At 43.3% G+C, this 20,477-nt stretch overlaps 1 protein-coding gene across 1 annotated transcript in view; it reads right to left on the bottom strand.

Annotated features, from left to right (window-relative positions):
• The window catches only part of LMNB1 (lamin B1), a 54,775-nt gene extending 37,492 nt beyond the window's left edge, over positions 1-17,283 (bottom strand). The window contains exon 1 of the mRNA XM_027076795.2: positions 16,531-17,283. Within this exon, the coding sequence (XP_026932596.1) occupies positions 16,531-16,889 (359 nt within the window). The 5' untranslated portion in view covers positions 16,890-17,283. The remainder of the gene's footprint in view (positions 1-16,530) is intronic.
• Positions 17,284-20,477: the final 3,194 nt, after the last annotated feature.

The following is a 20,477-nucleotide window of genomic DNA, read 5'->3' as shown; positions in this document are numbered from 1 at the left end:
ACCTGGCTGAAGTCGGACGCTTAACCGACTGCGCCACCCAGGCGCCCCTCACCAGCTTCAATTCTGTCCCCAAAGTATCTTCCTTTCCAAGGGAAAAAGGAATGTGATCAACAGTAGTTTTACTGAGGAAAATAAATGAATTCCTCTGCAATTAAGCTCAATGTAATAATACACAAAATCTCTAGAAAGTCATATGATCACAATTTCCATGAACGAGGGTCTCCTCTGGCACAAGTAAAAGGACTAAGATGCTTCTATACAAGCCCAAAGGTTGAAATTAATATTTTTTTGTGGGAGTAAAATTCTGCTAGTTATTCAATAAGCTGAGCAGTCAACAAATTAGCAGCAATCCAATCACAATCAGGCAAAACCTAATTGAAATTAGGTTATAATTAGGAAAAATACCAAATAAGACTCAAACTGGACCTCACATCTATTTCTTCGAACGAAAGAGATTCACAGTTACTTCTGTGCTTGCTTATAGCACAGACTTAGACCTTAAATCCTAACAAAAAATGAATTAAGGAAAAAAAAAAAAAACCAGTAACCGCCACTGTGTGCCTGACCACTTATCAGAGGGCTTGGAAACCAGCAGTGAACAAAATATAACAAGTCCCTGCTCTTATGGAAGGTATTTTCTGGTAGGTAGAGGCACACAGTAAACACATTTATATATGGCAGAGGTAATCAATACTTTGAAGGAAATTAAATCAGAAAAACAAGTTAGAAATTACTAGTATGACTACTTTACTGCTCCTCTATGGGTTTCACACAACCCAATCTTGTAGGAAAATAGCCTCCTGAGAAAATGGTAATCATTAAGTCAATAATTATCTTAGGAGAGCCTAGAGGGTACTGGAAAAATGTACTGATACAACAGGAAACAAAGTCAGACACTAACCCTGTCCACAAAGAGACTCCACTCTCATGAGGGAATCAACCAATCATATAGAATTGTCTTAACACATCAAATTTGTCGGCAGCCTTCTTGATACACAGCGCTCCAAGAGTACATGATACAACTTCAGGGTAAAAATGTCACATTAAACAGGACTCCCGAAACTTCTGGGTTAAAACACCACATTACACATGACTCCAGAAACCCAACTAAAACAAGCAAAGGCACAAATTCACAATGGCAAAGGCAAAGGGAAAATGACAAAATCTTGGAAGCTGCACATGGATGGATAAGTGAAAACGAGCTTAGCCAACACAAGAGTGCTGAATCCTAAGCCAGGCACAGGGATATCTGAGAAGTAACCTACTTTATACTGCAGACGTTGTTGATAACAAGAGATACCTTGGTAACTCCGAAGTACAACTAGCTGACAATCTATTACAAAGCAAAGCAAATAACCACTCCATACCACACTCCTGGGTCAATGGACCCTCATCCACCGTGGCAAAGATGACAGATCTCCTCTCTGAGGAGAGTGGGGCAGATTCCTAGACCTGGTAGTTACACAACACACCTGAAGGCAGCAGTACCACACAGAGGGTAGGGGAGCTCAGTGGACCCTCCAGACACCGAACCCGCTCTCAGCCTCTCTCAGCTTACAGCAGGCTGGGCAGCAAAGCCCAAGGAAGACTTGAAAACATGACAGTGGGTATTCCCAGTGACGTGATCCTGCCCTATCACCCCCGGGAAGCTTGGTCAAGAAGCCCCACTTACGCACACAGCTTTCTATCAGCTTCTGAGAAACACTTCTGAATATAAAGGGACATACAACAGTCATCAGACAACTGAGAAAAACTCTCACGTGGATTAACTCACCCAACGTCTGTTCCATCCTCCTAGTTGTGCTTTCCTCAACTGGAAAGGTAAAAATTACATTTTCCAGAATGCCTAGACGCTAGGATATGGGAGGAAAATGAGGAACTCTAACACACCTATAAGGAGTATGGAAGAAGGAAGTACCACAGGACCACCTTCTTGATCCTTGTGGCAATTTTCCTGCTGAAAACCAATCATTAAAACCTGAAGCTTTCCTGTCCTTATGTCAATAACACACACATTAATGGAGCTTTGGAGTGAAATTTAAAATCAGAAACTGAATCCTCCAATTTTGTTTTTTGTCAAGATTGTTTTGGCTACTCTGGGTACCACAAATTTCTGTATGAATTTTAGGCTTAACTTGTCAACGTCTGCAAAAAGGCAGCTGTGACTTTGATAGAGATTGCACTGAATCTGCAGGTCAATTTGAGGAGAAAGGGCACCTTAACATCTTCCAATCCATAAACATGGGATATCTTTCCATTTATGTAGGTCTTCTTTCATTTATAGTTTTCAGTGTACAAGTCTTATACTTCTGTTCAATTTATTCCTATGTAATTCATTCCCTCTGATGCTGCTAAAAATGGAGTTTTCTTACCTTCATTTTTAGACTGCTCATTCTTCATGGCTAATGTACAGAAATATACTTGAGTTCTGTATATTGCTCCCATGTCGTAAACTTTGTTGAACTTACTAGCTCTCAAGAGTTTTGCTTTTGTTTTTTTTATTAAATTCCTTAGGATCGCCTATGAAAGCATGGCACCTGCAAATAGAAACAGTTTTACCACTCTGTTCCTAATGTGGATGCCTTTTACTTCTTTTTCTTGCCTAATCGCCCTGGCTAGAACGCCCGGTACACTGATAATGTTAACAAGTAGTGACAGTGGGCGACCTTGTCCTGTTCCTGGTCTTAGGAAGAAAGCAGCCAGTCTTGACCATCCAGTATATTAGCCGTAAATTTTTCATAGATACTCTTCATCAGGTTAAGAAGCTCCCTTTTATTCCTCATTCGAATATTTTTACAATGAAAGAGCAGTGTACTTTGTCAAATATTTCTTATGCATCCAGTGAGAGGGTTTTTGCCCTTCATTCTATTAATATGGTTTATTACATTATAGACTTTCACAGACTGAACCAACCTTGCATTCCCAATATAAAACCCACGTGATCAGGGGACCCGGGTGGGGTCAGGGTACCTAAGCACCAGCTCAGGTCTTGATCTCCGGGTTGGGAGTTCAAGCCCTGCATTGGGGCCCACGCTGGGCATGGAGCCTACTTTAAAAAACAAAACAAGGGGCGCCTGGGTGGCGCAGTCGGTTAAGCGTCCGACTTCAGCCAGGTCACGATCTCGCGGTCCGTGAGTTCAAGCCCCGCGTCAGGCTCTGGGCTGATGGCTCAGAGCCTGGAGCCTGCTTCCAATCCTGTGTCTCCCTCTCTCTCTGCCCCTCCCCCATTCATGCTCTGTCTCTGTCTCAAAAATAAATAAACGTTAAAAAAAAAAATTAAAAAAAAAAACTCATGATTCCAAATGACTTGATGTTTTAAGAGTTAGTATCAAGTCTTTCTATATAATTAGATAAAACTAAGTGGGAAAAAATGCCATTTCCGTAAGTAAACAAAAGATGGTATAGAGAAGAAAAACTAATGACTACTCAGTTCTGTGGGAGATTATGTCCGTAGTACGTACAGGCATTTCTGCCGTAACACAACATGTGTGTTCCTGAAAACCCTTCCACTAATAGATCAAATGGAAACATAAAGTTGGAACAATCCTCTCAAAACCTATGCAGTTTTGTAACAAGAGCACTAGCAATAATAATATAAAACTAGTACCTCAGGAAATGATTTGGACAACCCAGGCAGAGAGTTGTGTGGCTACAACTACCTCAAGAGATACTTATAAATGCACAAGAGTGGTCATGCAGGCTTGCGGGAATTGAGACGAGACAGAAAGAAGTAGAGCTCTGAACATACCAAAGGGAATGTACCTGTTTGGGAGAGGGAATCCTGGGAGCAGCACTCATGTTAAACCTTCTTCAGAAAAAGATGAAAAGCAGAAACAGACTCATAAATGCAGAGAACAAACAGATGGTTGCCAGAGGGGAGGGGCGTGGGCAAAATAGTTGAAGGGGAGAGGAAAATACAGGCTTCCAGTTACCTAATGAGTAAGTCACAAGGATAAAGGCACAGTACAGGGAATACAGTCACTGGTATTGTAACAGAGTTGTACAATGGTATTCAAGTAGAGTCATACCTTAACAGACAGCAGCTACACTTGTGGTGAGCACAGGGTAAGTATACAAGTATGGAATCACTATGTTGTATACCTGAACCTAATATAACAGTGTGTCAACAACACTTCGATTAAAAAATAATAAAACTAAAATAACACACAGCTGAAAGTGCAACTGAAAGCTTTCTCTACCTCTAAATTCTACTCTCGACCTTCTGGTTCCTTTACTAGGAAAAGTCACATATAAAGCAATACAACCTCCAATTACAGTAATATCATTTCTCGATTTAAAAGCCAAATATGAGCTAATTGGTGTTAAAGAAGCATCTGTAGCACCACACTAAATACTTTAAATACCAAAAAACTGATCTAAACCGGTCCAAAATATAATGCACGAGGCCAGTCACAGGAAGAAAATGTGTTATGGAGAACACAATGAAGAACTCAATTCCCCATCTTTCAAAGCACAAAGTCAATAATGTCATTTAGGTAAAAATTCCAAATGAGCAGTGAAAATAGTTGAAGGTAATTTCTTTTTATGAGAAGCCTTGGGAGAATCCTTGGAGTCCTTAAATTATATACACACATACACACTGCTGTATAGTCCTGGGTTGCTTTTTGCTTTGTTTTGTTTTTTTCTTTTTTCCCAAGACTCAAATTGAAAACATCTGATAGTCAGGAAGCACTTCCCTAAAAAATGGATGCAGTGGACATCAGAGAGATGAGACGTTAACCCAAGGACAAGACATGTCCAGACAAGGAAATCACTTTTGCAAAGGACCTATTAACAGGGAGCGTAGTAAACAAGGTTGAATAAAGGACTTCAGAGTGAGGAGAGAGAGCAAGACCAAGTATGGTGGGAGATACAGGTGGAGTCAGAAAGCAGCCAGCTCGTGCAGAGAAGAAGTCTGAGGTGGGATGACCATCTTGTCCCAGTTTACAAAGGGCAAGTTCCATTCATGCCAGTTGTCCCAGCATAATTTATACCTCCCTCTTTCACACACAAAAGCATCCCTGTTTGGATGCTAAATTATATGGTCACCTTGCAATTAGGCAATACTGAGGGTCTTAGTCTTTATCCTAGAAGTTACTAAAGTGTTTTAGGCAAAGTGGGTTAAGTGCATTATCTTAGAGGGTAAGTGTTCTGGTCTCCTATCCAATGTTTTGTGATACAAAGTTGAAATGAGTATCTATCTTTTTCTTTTTTTGATGTTTTTATTATTTTATTTCTGAGAGCGCGTGCAAGCAAGAGAGGGGCAGACACAAGAATATGAAGCAGGCTCCGGGCTCTGAGCTGTCAGCACAGAGCCCGACATGGGACTTGAACTCATGAACCATGAGATCATGACCTGAGCTGAAGGTGGACGCTTAACCAACTGAGCCACCCAGGTGCCCTGAGAATCTACTTTAAATAAAACTTTAAAAATGTCTTCTCGGGGCGCCTGGGTGGCGCAGTCGGTTAAGCGTCCGACTTCAGCCAGGTCACGATCTCGCGGTCCGGGAGTTCGAGCCCTGCATCAGGCTCTGGGCTGATGGCTCAGAGCCTGGAGCCTGTTTCTGATTCTGTGTCTCCCTCTCTCTCTGCCCCTCCCCCGTTCATGTTCTGTCTCTCTCTGTCCCAAAAATAAACAAAAAACGCTGAAAAAAAATTTTTTTAAAATAAAAATGTCTTCTCTTCACAGCCAACATTCTTGTACAAGTAATCTCACAATCTTTCTTCCCACTCCTTCCTTCATTATAGCCCATGGCTTTGATCCCACTGCCAAAGTTACTAGCATTACGCACTCCTCACAATCAACAATAATCTGCCAGCCACCAAATGTAATAAATAACTTTTAGGACTTATCTAACCAAAACTGTCCTAGCATTGCTTTATAAATCTCTGTCCCATGACTCAACTCTTGTCCTGCTTCTCTGGCTATTGCTTACCATCTCCACTTTTCCTTTTTCTACCCAGTCCTCATATGAAGATGTTTTCCACGTTTTTGCCCCTCCTCTCTTTCGTCTTTATCCCCAAATATCAGCCCTGCTCCTGCAACTGTATCTCCATTCAAAGTCTCTCCATAGAGCTCCAGGCAAGTACTCTAGATTGCCATGTGACATCTCCACCTAGAAGTCCAACAAACACCACTAATTCACACTAACCTTGAGTAGGTTCTCTAAACCAGTCCCCTATCCATCAAGGTCTAAAAGCAACACTTCCCCCAGGCACCCATGCATGGAAGCAGGGTCATCCTCAACTCTTCTCCTGACTCTCCCATGCTTAGTATCTCTTAAATCCACTTTCTATCCTTTCCCACTGCCTACCTGAGCTCAGGGCCCGCCTCAAGTGTTCTTACCTGGGTTTTATCTGTACTCTTTGCTTCCTCCACAGAATGGCCAGACCATTCTTCTGTTCATGTCACTTTTCTACCTGAAATTCTTGAGGCTCATTTCCTAAAATCCAACCGCCCTCTACCACATACGTGCATGCGTAGGTATGTACACACACACACACACACACACACACACACACGCACGCGTGCAGGTCTAGTTAGAGGAAACTAACTGCCATTTGGGTAACCACCCTCTCCTAATGCTTTCCAGCCAACTCCTAGTTACTTACCTCCCAACACTCAGCCCAGTTCCCTGGCGATGTCTTTCAAAACTTCAGAAGGCTCCTGTCTGCCTTAGTCTTTTCTTCCACAGCACCATGTAGATACTGCTATCATAACACTTATTACACTGTATTAATGTACCACATTAACAGTTCACAATAGCATAGTGTTTGTTTTCTGCTTTGCCCATGAGACTGTCAACAACTTGGTAACAAGAACTGAGCGTCCCATCTATTTGCGGCATCTGGTTCAAGGCCTGGCATATAGTATTATTTCCACAAATGTGTGAATAAAAAATGAAAAGAACATTTCTCAAAAAAATAATTCAAAAAAACAGTATTTCTCTCATGAGTATTAAAGACTTAAGAGATTTTAATTCCTCTTAAAATTATTATTAAGGCATAGAGTAAAGTAGGAAAGTAGCTTTCTAAGAAGGAAGATAAAAGAAGTCTTTTTCAGTAATTCATCTTCACCCTTTCCTCATGAGCGAACGAAGCCCTCAGTATTTCCAACAGCTGCTTCCATTACTGCACCCTCCTGACAAATCCACAATCACCTCCAGGGAGCTATGAACTATCACTGTGAAAAACACACATCCAGTACCATCTGCAAAAGTAACAACCAAATGGACCTGAAAATCAGCCGTCTTATGTAAGATTTCAAGTCCCAACCCAATGATAGTGCATGGTGAGCCTGCTTCAGGCAGAGAAACCAAAATCACACCTGCAAAACAGCAATGATGTAAGGATTACAAGAAATGACACGGGGGGTGGGAGGCTGGCTGGCTCAGACGGTAGAGCGTGCAACTCTATCTTGGAGTTGAGTTCAAGCCCAACGTTGGCCAAAGAGCTTATTTAAAAATGAATAAATGATCCATGTAAAAACTCTCTGACAACGCTGTAACACAGAGCTCAGACCTAGTCTAGCTCTACCACTAATCTGCTAAATTCTCTTAGCCTGAAGTTTCCTCACTCATCAAACAGGGTTATCACACGACTTAAAAGACAGTGCATCTAGCAGAGTGTGTGGCAAACATGTTAAGCGTGAAATGAATCTTAGCACCTTCTGTCCTGTATCTTGGGTAAGTACTTTAATCTAGCTCTCAGTTTCTGCACCCACAAATCAAGTTGATTAGACTGCATGATCCAAGACCCCTTCCAGCACCAAAAGGGCTCTGATTTGATCTGTGATTAATAAATGTAGATGCAGTGAAGGCAAAAAATTATATTTAAAAAGGACCAACTAAACAGATTAGCTAAGGAAAACGTCATTTATCATCTAGTCATACACCAAAAATATCAGCAGAAACCTAAGATTATAACCTAAGTTTCAATCATTTTATGCCTTTATACCAGCAATATGACCTTAACAATATAAAAATGATCAAGAACTAGAAAGATTCCAAAATTAAAATAAATTCCTCAGACACTCATCTGTTGCTGGTAGCATCAAAAATTGGCAAAACTGTCATTTCTTCATCCAGTGGTTAACATTTAACCAGTCAGTTAGTTAACATTTAACCATTAAGTTAACCAGAGGAAAAAACCTGTTAACTGTCAGTAAGAGAAGATAAACATGGCCCTCTAACCATCTCGGAGAAACTGGGGACATACAGTCACTGAGAAGTACACATGCTTGGTCACAGCAAGCTAAGTGACCAATAAAAGTTATCAGTGTAGCTTTAAAAAGTGTTAAATGATAGTATAGTACATTAGCTGATGTGAGAAGATAATCACAAAACAGTGCTGCATGAAAAAAGGTTACATATCAGTATTTAACAGGAATCATTTTTTGTTAACAATATGCTTATTATTAATAGGAAAACTTCAGAGTTCTTTTTTACGGAACTAAGGATGATTTTTACTTTCTTCTTGGTGTTTACCTGTATTTTTTAATTTCCCATAACAAACATAATTTTTGTGTAATAAGAAAGCTTTTTTTTTTTTAATTCCCAAAATATAACAGCCAACACACAATCCCTTATCACAGAAGTACAGTGAAAAAAAGAAGTTAAAAACCCTGATTAGGAAACTTCCTTAGACCCCAATAATAATTGGGAACTTCAGTTACGCTCCCATCACTCAAGTAATGCCTCAGCCTCAATCTCACTATCTGTGCATGGAACAGACCTACACTGAAGATATAAAATTCTCAAGATCTCTAACTCAGACATACCAGAGGTGATGTCATCTGAACAAATTAAAGGACAAACATTAATAGATTGTGCTGGCGGGGAGGGGGGGGGGCAGGTGGGAAGAATCGGGGCACCTGGGTGGCTCAGTCGGTTGGGCAAACAACTTCACCAATGTCATGATCTCACAGATCGTGGGTTCGAGCCCGGGATCGGGCTCTGTGTTGACAGCTCAGAGCCTGGAGCCTTTTCAGATTCTGTGTCTCCCTCCCTCTCTCTCTGCCCCTCTCCCACTCACGTTCTGTCTGTCTTCAAAAATAAACATTAAAATTAAAAAAAAAAAAATCAACAGCATATTTTTTTACTGCTTTATCTTTCATCCTGTGTTTACTTTCTTGAATCTGGGTACACTAAAAGATTACCTAGTTTATAGGATTAAACCTAAGGATTAAATTCCAACAACTCTAAAAGATATCCTGCTCTACCAGACATCCTTTGAAAGCATAGGAAGGAAGTGTTATGACAGTTTAATTACCTAGGATCTGCTTCCTAGATTTTGACACCAATTCTAGGGGTTTCGTCCTTCCAAGTATTTCCCTGAAAATTAAGTTTAGCATGCAATTTTATAGCTCTTATATTAAGGCCGGGGTGTTGCTGTCAACTTGCTTCTACCAGAGCAAAATTAGGACATAACCGAAAGACGAGGCAATACATGTGATGAAGGTTTTTGTTTTTAAATTAATCATCCTATGTCCAAAGAAAATTCCCTAAAGCAGGTTAGCATTTATTATTTTAAGTTTGAAAACTGAATACGAATGTTAGAACAACCCTGGTGATGTTGTTTAGTCTGTGCACCTTCCCTAAATGTCATTCTGTGACTAAAATAGGTAGACAGCCAACAAAGGAAGTATATATATGCACTAAGTCCAAATTTATAGTAAATCCCAACCCCTTTCACCACTAGGAAAGTAACAGGAAAAATTATTTTATCATATTTGCATTTCAGTACTCTTTAAAAGTGCTAAAATTTTAGCAACTTTCCTTGGTAAATTATCAGCAATATTTTATCCAACTATTACTGGATAAAAATTCATCCATTATTATGACACAAGTAAATAAGAGGCTAAAAAATGATATAAGTGTCTTAATTCTTGCTGAGATTCACAACACTACTACTTACTCCTTATCTCAATTATACAGATGAGGAAACACAGGCTCAAAGAATTCCAGTACCCAAGCCACAAAAAACTAAGACTTTGCAACTTTGCAAAGTACCCTTGCTCGATACTACCCAACCTCATGCTATTGTGGTTGACAGTGTCCCAACATACTTGTTAGTAGCACATAAGTACCTGTATGCATTTTTTAATTACACACACACAAATCCAAATTTCCCATTAGAAGTTTCCTTCCTAGGGGCGCCTGGGTGGCTCAGTCGGTTGAGCCTCTGACTTCGGCTCAGGTCATGATCTCACAGTCCGTGAGTTCGAGCCCCGCATCAGGCTCTGTGCTGACAGCTGAGCCTGGATCGTGCTTCAGATTCTGTGTCTCCCTCTCTCTCTGCCCCTCCCCCACTCGCACTCTATCTCTCAAAAATAAATAAACATTAAAAAAAATTGGGGGGTGCCTGGGTGGCCTCAGTTGGTTAAGCGTCCAACTTCAGCTCAGGTCAGGATCTCACGGTTTGTGGGTTCAAGCCCCGCATCAGGCTCTGTGCTGACAGCTCAGAGCTTGGAGCCTGCTTCGGATTCTGCGTCTCCCCCTCTCTGTTCCTCCCCCACTCATGGTCTGTCTCCCTCTCTCCTTCAAAAATAAATAAAAACATTAAAAAAATTTTTTTTTATTTTTTTGAAGCGGTTAATTTAAAAACACAAATCCATACTCTCTTACATGCACTTCCAGAGTTTCTAAAACCTAAAATTTTCATTAATTCATTTGGGGGCAAAACCTGACCTAAATGGATATGAGGCTATTTTTAGTTGTCTTTCTCCACTGACTATAACTATTAATATCTTTCCTTGCAGAAACATGTTTCACAATGGAGTGCCACCCCAGACCCCACTGGGGGTATTCTATATGGTACACGCATATTACCTTAAAATTGAAATTGTTTTTACTTCTATAACACACCTGGCCTTAAGGATTTTACATAAAAAACTGTGGACCTGTATCAGCGAACGAAAAAAAAAAAGTATGCATCCATAAAATTAGTTATTGAACAAGTGACCAACAAACTTACTTTTCTCTTATATCTATCTACCTTTCCTGTATAATGAGTTAACACTGAAATTCTGCAATGTCAATCTTCCTTTACTTTTTTGTTTCAAGTGTTGACTGATGGCACTCATCATCATTCTTGGAAACTGTTCACCAAAACAGCTTCCAATGACATATAATTAGGTTTGGACTGAATCAGAGTAGCTGTATCTTAAATCTGAGATGTGTTCCTGTGAGAGACCACATGGATGGAAGCGGATGTCAAATACTCTCCAGCAGGACCAAGCATCTCCAAGAATTATTCTGTCTTTAGGTACATTGTGTACTGAGGAAGCAAAAAGGGACTAAGTAATTTCGGAATCTATGATTTTTTAAATCCACTTACATGATATACTAACTTACAAAGACTCTTAACTCTGAATAAAAAATTAAAAACAGAAAATTATTCTTAAATAAAAGAACTAAATGGACCCAAATAGACAAAAATAACTTCTTGCTTTACATCTTACAAATTATACTGCAACTATTGCTCAAAATTAAATTATTCCCAAGATTTCCAAGAATTACTACATACAGGCAGCATTAGTCCACCCACTAGACCCTAATAAAAAGGCAGTTAAATATGCCACATAAAATAAATTTGTATCGGGGCGCCTGGGTGGCTCCGTCGGTTAAGCATCCAACTCCAGTTCAGTTCCTGATCTCACAGTTCATGAGTTAAAGACTCACTCAGCTCTCTGCTGTCAGCTCACAACGAGCCCACTTCAGATCCTCTGTCTTCCCTTCTCTCTGCCCCTCCCCCGCGCTTGTGCCCCCTCTAGCTCTCTCTCAAAAATATATCAACATTTTAAAAAAATAAATAAACCTGTCGCACCAAAGAGAATGGGAGAAGGATCATTAAACATTCCAATGAACTTCTAAAAAACGATGAAAAGCAGATAAAAGTACATATCACAAAATATGCACATAAGGACTACAGGGGAAAGTGAGGGAGACTTAAAATGGGGGCATGAACTCATGAACAGCTTTATATCTGATTCTCCTCAGCATCCCTTAGCCTAACTGCAGGCTTTCCAACCAGTTAGTCCACAGCACATCCCAATGAGATATAAAGAGGTCCTAATGTGTTCTTCCATTAGAAAAGCCAGGGAAGGAGCTACCTAAACAACTAAAGCACTGATGCTCAACCAATTCATTTGTAAATGTTGACAAGCGAGAAGGATCACACATGTGACAAAAATCACTTGCAAGAAAAAATCCAATCCAAACAAAAAGAACAAATGAACAGGGAGGAAAAAAGAGATCATCCAGTGAAAAGTATTTTAACAAGAAAATCCTAAATATTACCTTCAGACAGATTAAAGAAAATAATACATCCTTAAAACAGAAACAAATTGGGGCGCCTGGGTGGCTCAGTCAGTTAAGCATCTGACTCCGGTTCGGGTCATGATCTCACAGCTTGTGAGTTCGAGCCCCGCACTGGGCTCTGAGCTGACAGCTCGGAGCCTGGAACCTGCTCGGATTCTGTCTCCTTGTCTCTCTCTGCCCCTCCCCTGCTCACACTCTGTCTCTCTCTTTCAAAAAATAAATGTTAAAGAAAAAATAAAAAATAAATAAAATAGAAACAAATTGAATAAAAGAGAAATATCTGTACAAAAAAATTTCTTGGAATTAAAAGCATGACTTCAGTCTTTAAAATGTCACTACTGAAAAATAAATTAAGTAATTAAATAAAAAGTCACTACTCAACTAGAGAAGAATCAAAGTAATTTCCCAGAATGGAAAAAGAAAAAAAAGAGACAAGAGACAAAAGTGGTTAACATCCCAACCAGAAAAAAGAAAGAAAACAAGGAACAGAAAGATTTGGAATAAAATAAATTTCCCAGAGCTAAATAAAGTTCAAGACTTTAAATAGAAAGCAACCACTTGTAACAGGTGGGATGCATAACAGCAATATCCTTTCCTAGACTCATTGCCATCCAATTTCAGAAAATCAGGATAAAAGAAAATTCCAAAGCTTCCAAAGAAGAAAACCAAAAGCAATTACCAAAAGAAAATAACTGTGACTGACATCAGACAGATACTACAACACAGGCCACTAGAAGACAAGGGAGCAATATCGTAATTCCCAAGTTCTGAGGAAAAAGGTTAGAACCAATATTCTATACCTAACCCAACTACTAACCAAGCATGACAAAACAAAGTTATTTTCAGACACATGGGACTCAGAAAGTTTAAATCCTGGGGAACTTGCGGGGGCTCGGTGATTAAGCGACCAACTCTTGATTCAGGCTCAAGTCATGATCTCACAGTTCCTGAGATAGAGTCCCACTCAGGGTGCTGACAGCAAAGAGTCTGCTTGGGATTTTCCTTCTCACTCTGCCCCTTCCCTGTTTGTACTCTCTTTCTACCAATAAACTTAAAAAAAAAAAAAAAAAAAAAAGGAAGTTTACATCCTGCCATCTTTTCTGAGTCAGTTGCTTAAGGATGTTCTCCAACAAAATGAGGGAAGAAACCAAGAAAAGAAAAGTATGTGATCTAGACAGTGCGTCGAAATCAGGTCAATTCCTAGGATGTCAGCTACACACAGCACATTTTTTTAATTTTTTTTTTAAAGTTTTTTTATTTTTGACAGAGCATGAGCGGGGGAGGGGCAGAGAGCGAGGAAGACACAGAATCCGAAGCAGGCTCTGGGCTCTGAGCTGTCAGCACAGAGCGTGACGCGGGGCTCGAACTCACAGACCTCGAGATCATGACCGGAGCCAAGTCGGTCACTCAACCGACTGAACCACCCAGGCGCCCCTACACACAGCACATCTTAAGCCCAGAAAGCTTCAGGGAAAAAATAATACTCATGTAATAGATATTATGATTACATATTTTCAAAAAGACTTCTTTAGTCAACAAGAAAAATGAAAGCCCATTTAGTAGCAAAATTCCTTAACCACACCATCCCTTCACCCTAGTTTATCTTTACTACCCTGGCACCTGTTATTATGTAAAATTATATCACATACGTTATTTTATTGATTCTAATATATGTATATTTTACTTTTTAATCTTGCTAAAACTAGTATGCATCTTACAATCCACACACAGCATTTTTTTCCACTTTTTTTAATGTTTATTTATTTTTGAGAGACAGAACACAAGTGGGGGAGGGGCAGAGAGAGGGAGACAGAATCTGAACCAGGCTCCAGGCTCTCAGCTGTCAGCACAGAGCCCAACATGGGGCTCAAACCCATGAACCGTGAGAGCACGACCTGAGCCAAAGTTGGACGCTTAACCGACTGAGCCACCCAGGTGCCCCGCATGTTTTTACACTTTAATTGACAAATGACACACATCACTGTGTAAGCTCATGGTGTACAGCAAATTGTTTGATTTACATATACTGAGAAATGATTAACACAATAGGTTCAGTTAACATACATCTTCTCACATAGATACAAAAAGAAAAAAGGAAAAAAATTTCTCCTTGTGATGAGAACTGTTAGGATTTTACCTCTTAACTTTCCTATATATCACATGATGACCTATAGACATCCTGTTATACATGACATTCCTACTACTTTATCTTGTAACTGTATGTATCTTTTGACTGGCTTCCTCAATTTCCCCCTCCCCCTCCATAGGCAGCATTTTAAAACTACAGTCAGCCAGGTGGCAGTCTTGTTACTGTATTAAAAACCTTCCGTAGTTAACTTCTGAAAAGATTACAAAAGCATCAACATCGAAATGCCTCAGATTAGATGAAATAGGACCTTTATGTGCTTGTTAGGTATCTCCCCTACAGTACTCAACTCAGCAACACAAGGGCAATAATTTATTTCTTTAAAACAATCTCTGTAGTCTCTCAACATACAACAGTGACTGGCACATAACAGATGCTTAATCGGTCACATTTTAACATCTCTGAAACAAATATGGGCCCAACAGAATGGATCCTACATAGCTGGTCCTGACATTTTTTTCTTAGTGGTGCATTTCATAGCAAGTCGGCATCTAGGATTTGAAGAAATTCAGTAACAAAAATTAGACAGTAATGTGAGTGCAATGACCCATTTCAAAAGATGCCTCCAAAGGTTGGTAAATCCAAGAAACAGAAAAATAAGATTATTCAGTTTCGAAACTAAACACCCAAATAAATAAACACAAAAAGAGCTAAACACGACTGCCTCCTGGAAACAGACAATAGACTGTCAACAGTCTTTCACCAGAAGTCAGCCCATTTTTTTTTATCAAGCGCACACACTTTTTATGAACCATTTTTCAAATATTAATAAGGGGGAGGGGCAGATTCACGCATACAAAATCAGAGAGAGACAGGAGCATTCACACAGACAGAAAGACATTCACAGGCAAACAGAGTCAAAGTCGGAGTCAAGCATCTCCAGAAATTTCAATGAACAATGGAGGATGGAGACCGAGTTCTGGAAGCAAATTTAGCAAATATCTAAAGCATGACATCAACCCTAGTTGCCTACTGATGTTGATTACAAGTATGCCCTTTTGCTCACCAGAAAGTCAAGGTAGGCTCAGCAAAGGCTTGCTAGTTTATCCCAGTGCCCTGGTCTGAAAACTCAGACCTCCTTCGGTGGAATAATTACAAACTCGCCACAGCACTTCACGTTTACACAACAACCCTTACACCTGCCCTGGCCTGTCATTAATTACAATGACAGACGCGGGCGCTGAAAAGGTCTCTCCATTACCAGAAAGACCAACTGACTACATTAAGGGGGTGCAAAAGCTCGGGGAAGGAGACTGCTGCCGGGGGGGGGGGGGGGGGGGGGGGGCGAGGGGCGGTGAGTAATGTGGTCCACGAATCAGAGAACGGTGGCCACGCCATCCAAAACCCCAGCTTTCAGCACCCAAGGGGACCCGCGACTATCTTCTTAGAAACGGCACCTTTCCCTAGAGAAAGCTAAAGAGCTTAAAACCCCAACTCGGCCTGGGCCGGCAGAGGCGCTCAGTTCAGACCCCGCCCAAGACAGGCGTAGAACGATTGCAAAATTTCACAGGGCCCAGATTGAGCGCGCCAAAGCGGGACCCACCCCCGGGAGACGGGGACGCTGGAGGCAGGTCCCTCCCCTTCCTCTCTCCGCCCGCGCACAGCTCATTCATTCTTGAGGCGGGCAGACCATCTTCCCGGCCGGCCATCCCTGCGCCGCAAACCCACCAGCCGCTTTGTCTCTGGCCCGGCCGGAAACAGGAACGCGCATTGGAGCGCGCGCCCAGACGCCACCTCCCCACACCTGGGGCCCGCCGGGCATTCCCGGCCGGAGAACCCTTCTGGATCTCGGGGTTCGAGGTCCGAGGCTGGCCAATCCACCTTGGCGGCCTCAGGTGCGCGCTCCACCCGGCCCTGCTAAAGAGCGGGCAGTCGGAAATGTGCATCTCTCGGTCACACCGTCGCTACAACTCGAACCCTCCTCCGCGACCCCTCTCCCCGCTAAGAAACACTGTATTCTTTCGCCTTCCAAAGGGCGTGGGCACTCGGCCCCGGTCCTCCCGCCCTGGGGCTGCGCCCCCCGCCCCTCGCGTGAGCTAATGCGGCCCCCAGACGAGCACTCACTTGAGGAGCAGCTGGTCGTGCTCGGCTTTGAACTTGCCCAGCTCGATCTGCAGCTTGGCGCGCTCGCGGGCCGTGTCGTCGAGCGCGCGTCGCGCGTCCGCCAGCTCGGTCTCGTAGAGCGCCTTGAGGCCGGTGAGCTCGCGTCCGCGCACCTCCTCACGCTCCGTCACCTGCAGCTGCAGCGCGCTGTTCTCTGTCTCCAGGCTGCGCACCTTGTCGATGTACACGGCCAGGCGGTCGTTGAGCTCGCGCAGCTCCTCCTTCTCCTGCAGCCGCGACAGCCGCGTGGGGCTCAGCGGCGTAGCGGGGCCGCCGGTGCGGCTACCCGACCGCGGCGGCACGGGGGTCGCGGTCGCCATGGCGGGCGGCGGGGCGGCTGGCGGGCAGAGCAGAGCGGGGAAGCCGCGGGCAGCACGGGACGCGTAAGGAGCTGCAGAGGGCGAAGCGATGATCCGAAGGCACAAACCGACGACCCGCGCCCGCGGAGAAGCCGGCGTGGGAAGGGAGAAGCACCTGGGTTGGCAGGAGCCGGGTTACGGCACAAAGGGCAAAGGGGGAAGACTGCCAATCAATCGATCGTAAAATGCCCTTTTAAGAAAACACGCACACACACTCACACACACACTCTGGAAGATTTGGGGCGAGGGTGACCGGGAGGGGCCGAGCTGGGTCCGCGCGCCGCCGCCGCCACCGAGTCTCCCGCCCGCAGCACTTTGTTTCCTCTCAGGCGGCGCGGAGCGGCGGGCGGGGGGGGGTGGGGAGGGAGGAGGGCGGCGGGGGGCGGAGGTGGCGCGGGCAGTGGCGCCGCACTCTCCAACATGGCCGGCGCGCGCCGGCACCTCCACGTGACCGTCGCCGGCCAATGGGGAGCCGGCGGCGCGCTCCGGGGTTCGGGGGCTGGGCCTGTAAATTCAAAATTGGGGCCTCCGGCAACCGTCAGCTAGGCGCGCGGGGCTGGGCGTGGCTGGGGACGGACTGAGGGCGGTGGAGCGAGGCGCCGAGGACTGCTCGCCGGGCGGCCCAGGGCCCAGCGCCGCCGGGCCTTCCCACCACCCCGCGGGGACCCCCGGAGGGGCTGGGCCTGCGGGTGGCGGGAAGGAGCCCGGAGGTTTTCCGGGGCGGGCCAGCGCCGCAGCCCACACCCAGCGGTTCAGGGAAATTCAAACATAAACGGCCGTAACAGCCGCTCGCACAACTCGTGGAGGCCGGGACAGTCGCAGACGTTGTAACTTTATCCCCGGCAGCCGTGGAGTTACGTAATGGGCTCTGCTGTCTGAGGTTCAAAGCCCGCTACGTGCCGGTGCCAAATGCAAGCCTTTATTTTTCTCTGGGACGGAAAACGGTGTATCCAAACACCTCCTCCCAGTCAAGTCGACGTACGCGTGTCTTGAAGCGACAGAGACCGCACAGAAGCCAGAAACCCTGACCTTGGAGTCATTTGCTACCAGTGCTGATCTGATGGTCCGTCCCTGATCGGTTGGTTTCTGAACAATTAAAGGGTTTATAAAATCAAAACCGCCTCGCAAGAAGTAAATAGCACTAGCTGTGAATTATCTTGCTTCACTAAAGTCCGATGCAGCAAAATCGAAGCTTGTGCAAATTTAGATAGAAACGACTTTTTGCTTGAAAAAGGGATCCCTCTAAAATGTAATTGTCAGCTAGTTCTAATCAAATGTCCCGTTAATCCCTTTGAAAAGTCTTTACCTTGAGGCGAACGTTCATTGGCTTTTACTGTGCCCTGCACTGATCCGTCCACGCAGACGCTCTGTGGTATGGGGATTGTTTTCGTTTGAAAATTCACGTTTAACAGACGAAATTCCTCAAGGCTGCCCAGCAAGTGACAGGACAACGTTTGAACCCAGGCAGTTTCAGCTGACCCCAGAGCCTAGCCCTTAACTATAACCTAGGCCACCTCACGATGTATTAGTAAAGTACACCTCACATCTGTAATTACAGCTTAGCTGCCTTAATAATGGTAGAAATGAAGACCAGGATGTTCTTTAAATATTAAGTTACGTACATAACAAGTAGTGAAGGGCACCAGGCTGCATCATCACCCTGGGGGGATTTCTGGGCACCCTGAGTGATGATACTGTCCTTACCAATGGTTCTATTTCCTGCCCTGTTACCTAAAATGCCTTTCCTTAACCTCGCTGAGAAAGAATTGAAAAGCTTCTATTTTAGGGGCGCCTGGGTGGCTCAGTAGGCTAAGCCTCCCACGACAGCTCAGGTCATGATCTCATGGTGGGTGAGTTTGCGGAGTTCGAGGCCCGCCTTGGGCTCTGTGCTGACAGCTCAGAGCCTGGAGCCTGCTTCGGATTCTGTGTCTCCCTCTCTCTCTGCCCCTCCCCCACTCGTGCTCTGTCTCCCCGTGTCTCAAAAATAAATAAGCATTAAGTTTTTTAATAAATAACAAAAGAAAAGCTTCTGTTTAAGAGGGTCTAAAAAATCCAGATTATTGGAGAAGAAATGAGACCTAAGGAAGATGAATGCTGATCCGACGTGGTGGAATCAGCCCTGGAATGTAAATCCCCTCCACCCATGGTTTGGTTTTTGCTCCATACTCCTCCACCCCCCAAAAAAATATATATTTTGAAATCTTTTATTAAAGTATTTTCTTTCCACTTTGAAAATTTTAAAACTGTATGTGAAGTGTCATCAGGCCTAACCTCTGTTACTCTCAAACCCATAAAGCCTTTTTTTTTTTTAAGTTTATTTTTTGAGGGGAGGGGGGCAGAGAGCCTAATGGAGGGCTCAAACTCATAAACAGGGAGATCATGACCTGAGTTGAAACTAAGAGTCAGACGCTTAACTGACTGAGCCACCCAGGCATGCTCATGAAGCTTTCTCCTGATAGAATCTTTCAATTTTAGATTCTTTTTAGGAGACTCAGATTGTGTCCTTTTGTCTGAAACAAATACATTGGAGTCAATTAAGGATTTGCCATTGATTGCTGTGTAACAATGGAAGTTATTCCTTGGTTTCCTCATAGAAAAATTGGAGTGATTTCTACATTCCAGGAGGTTCATAAAGATTACATTTTAAACATATAATATGAAATGACTAGTAATTCTTCCTAGTAGTAATTCTATGTCTCCAACCAAAAGCAATTTTTAAAAAATGGAAAATCTCTTACCATAAAATGAACCAATTCTGCAAACATTTGGTCAAGAACTTTACTAAATGTACATTTGCCTTACTCTCTTGACTATTCCCATGCCTAACCCTGTACCTGGAGTGCCTTCCCCCTGCTCTTTCATAATAAGAGGCTGTTCAGCCCTCTTAAATAATTCCCGTAATCCCATCGCTGCCGATGTGTTTCCCAATTAATTAGAACAGAAGTAACAAATACTATGTTTTTGGTGACAGTGCTTTCACATTTACCAGGATATCGTATTTTCAAATATTCTGCCTTGTTTTTATAAATCTTTACTTTCTTGTCATGGCACATGTTCTCGTTGCTGGTTAGGCCATACATATCGCCACCAAGCCTCAAGTTGCCGCGACATTGGTTCCCTCTTCAATACTCCTTCCACTGCACAGACCTACTTGACAACATAGACACAGCTTAATTGACATTTGCCCTACTTTCTGTATGACATTTGGATCTGGGACAGAAAAATACAGGACACCTGTCCTACCTGGACAGAAGGGGCCCAGACTAGGATGGAGGTGGGGAGGCAGGAAGAAGGGAAGGAGATACTGAAAGCTTGCAATACCCCACTTATGTCCCAGGGGAGAGGAGTGACAGCTGGCAGTTAGCTGAGCATACAGTGCAAACAAATGGACTAGCTAGGACTGCAGGGCGCAATGAAGAAACATATTGCTGGGTGGCATCCCCTCAATATATGTTTGCTGAAAGAATGCAAGAAGAAATAAATACATGGTGTTCCTCCAGGCCACATTGTTTCTGTTTAATACACTTTGCAAAGTTAATATTTTTTCCA

This window comes from Acinonyx jubatus, chromosome A1 (genome assembly GCF_027475565.1).
Source record: "Acinonyx jubatus isolate Ajub_Pintada_27869175 chromosome A1, VMU_Ajub_asm_v1.0, whole genome shotgun sequence".
NCBI lineage: Eukaryota > Metazoa > Chordata > Mammalia > Carnivora > Felidae > Acinonyx > Acinonyx jubatus.
Note: the sequence above shows the minus strand (reverse complement) of the source record. Positions and strands in the feature narration are given on the sequence as shown.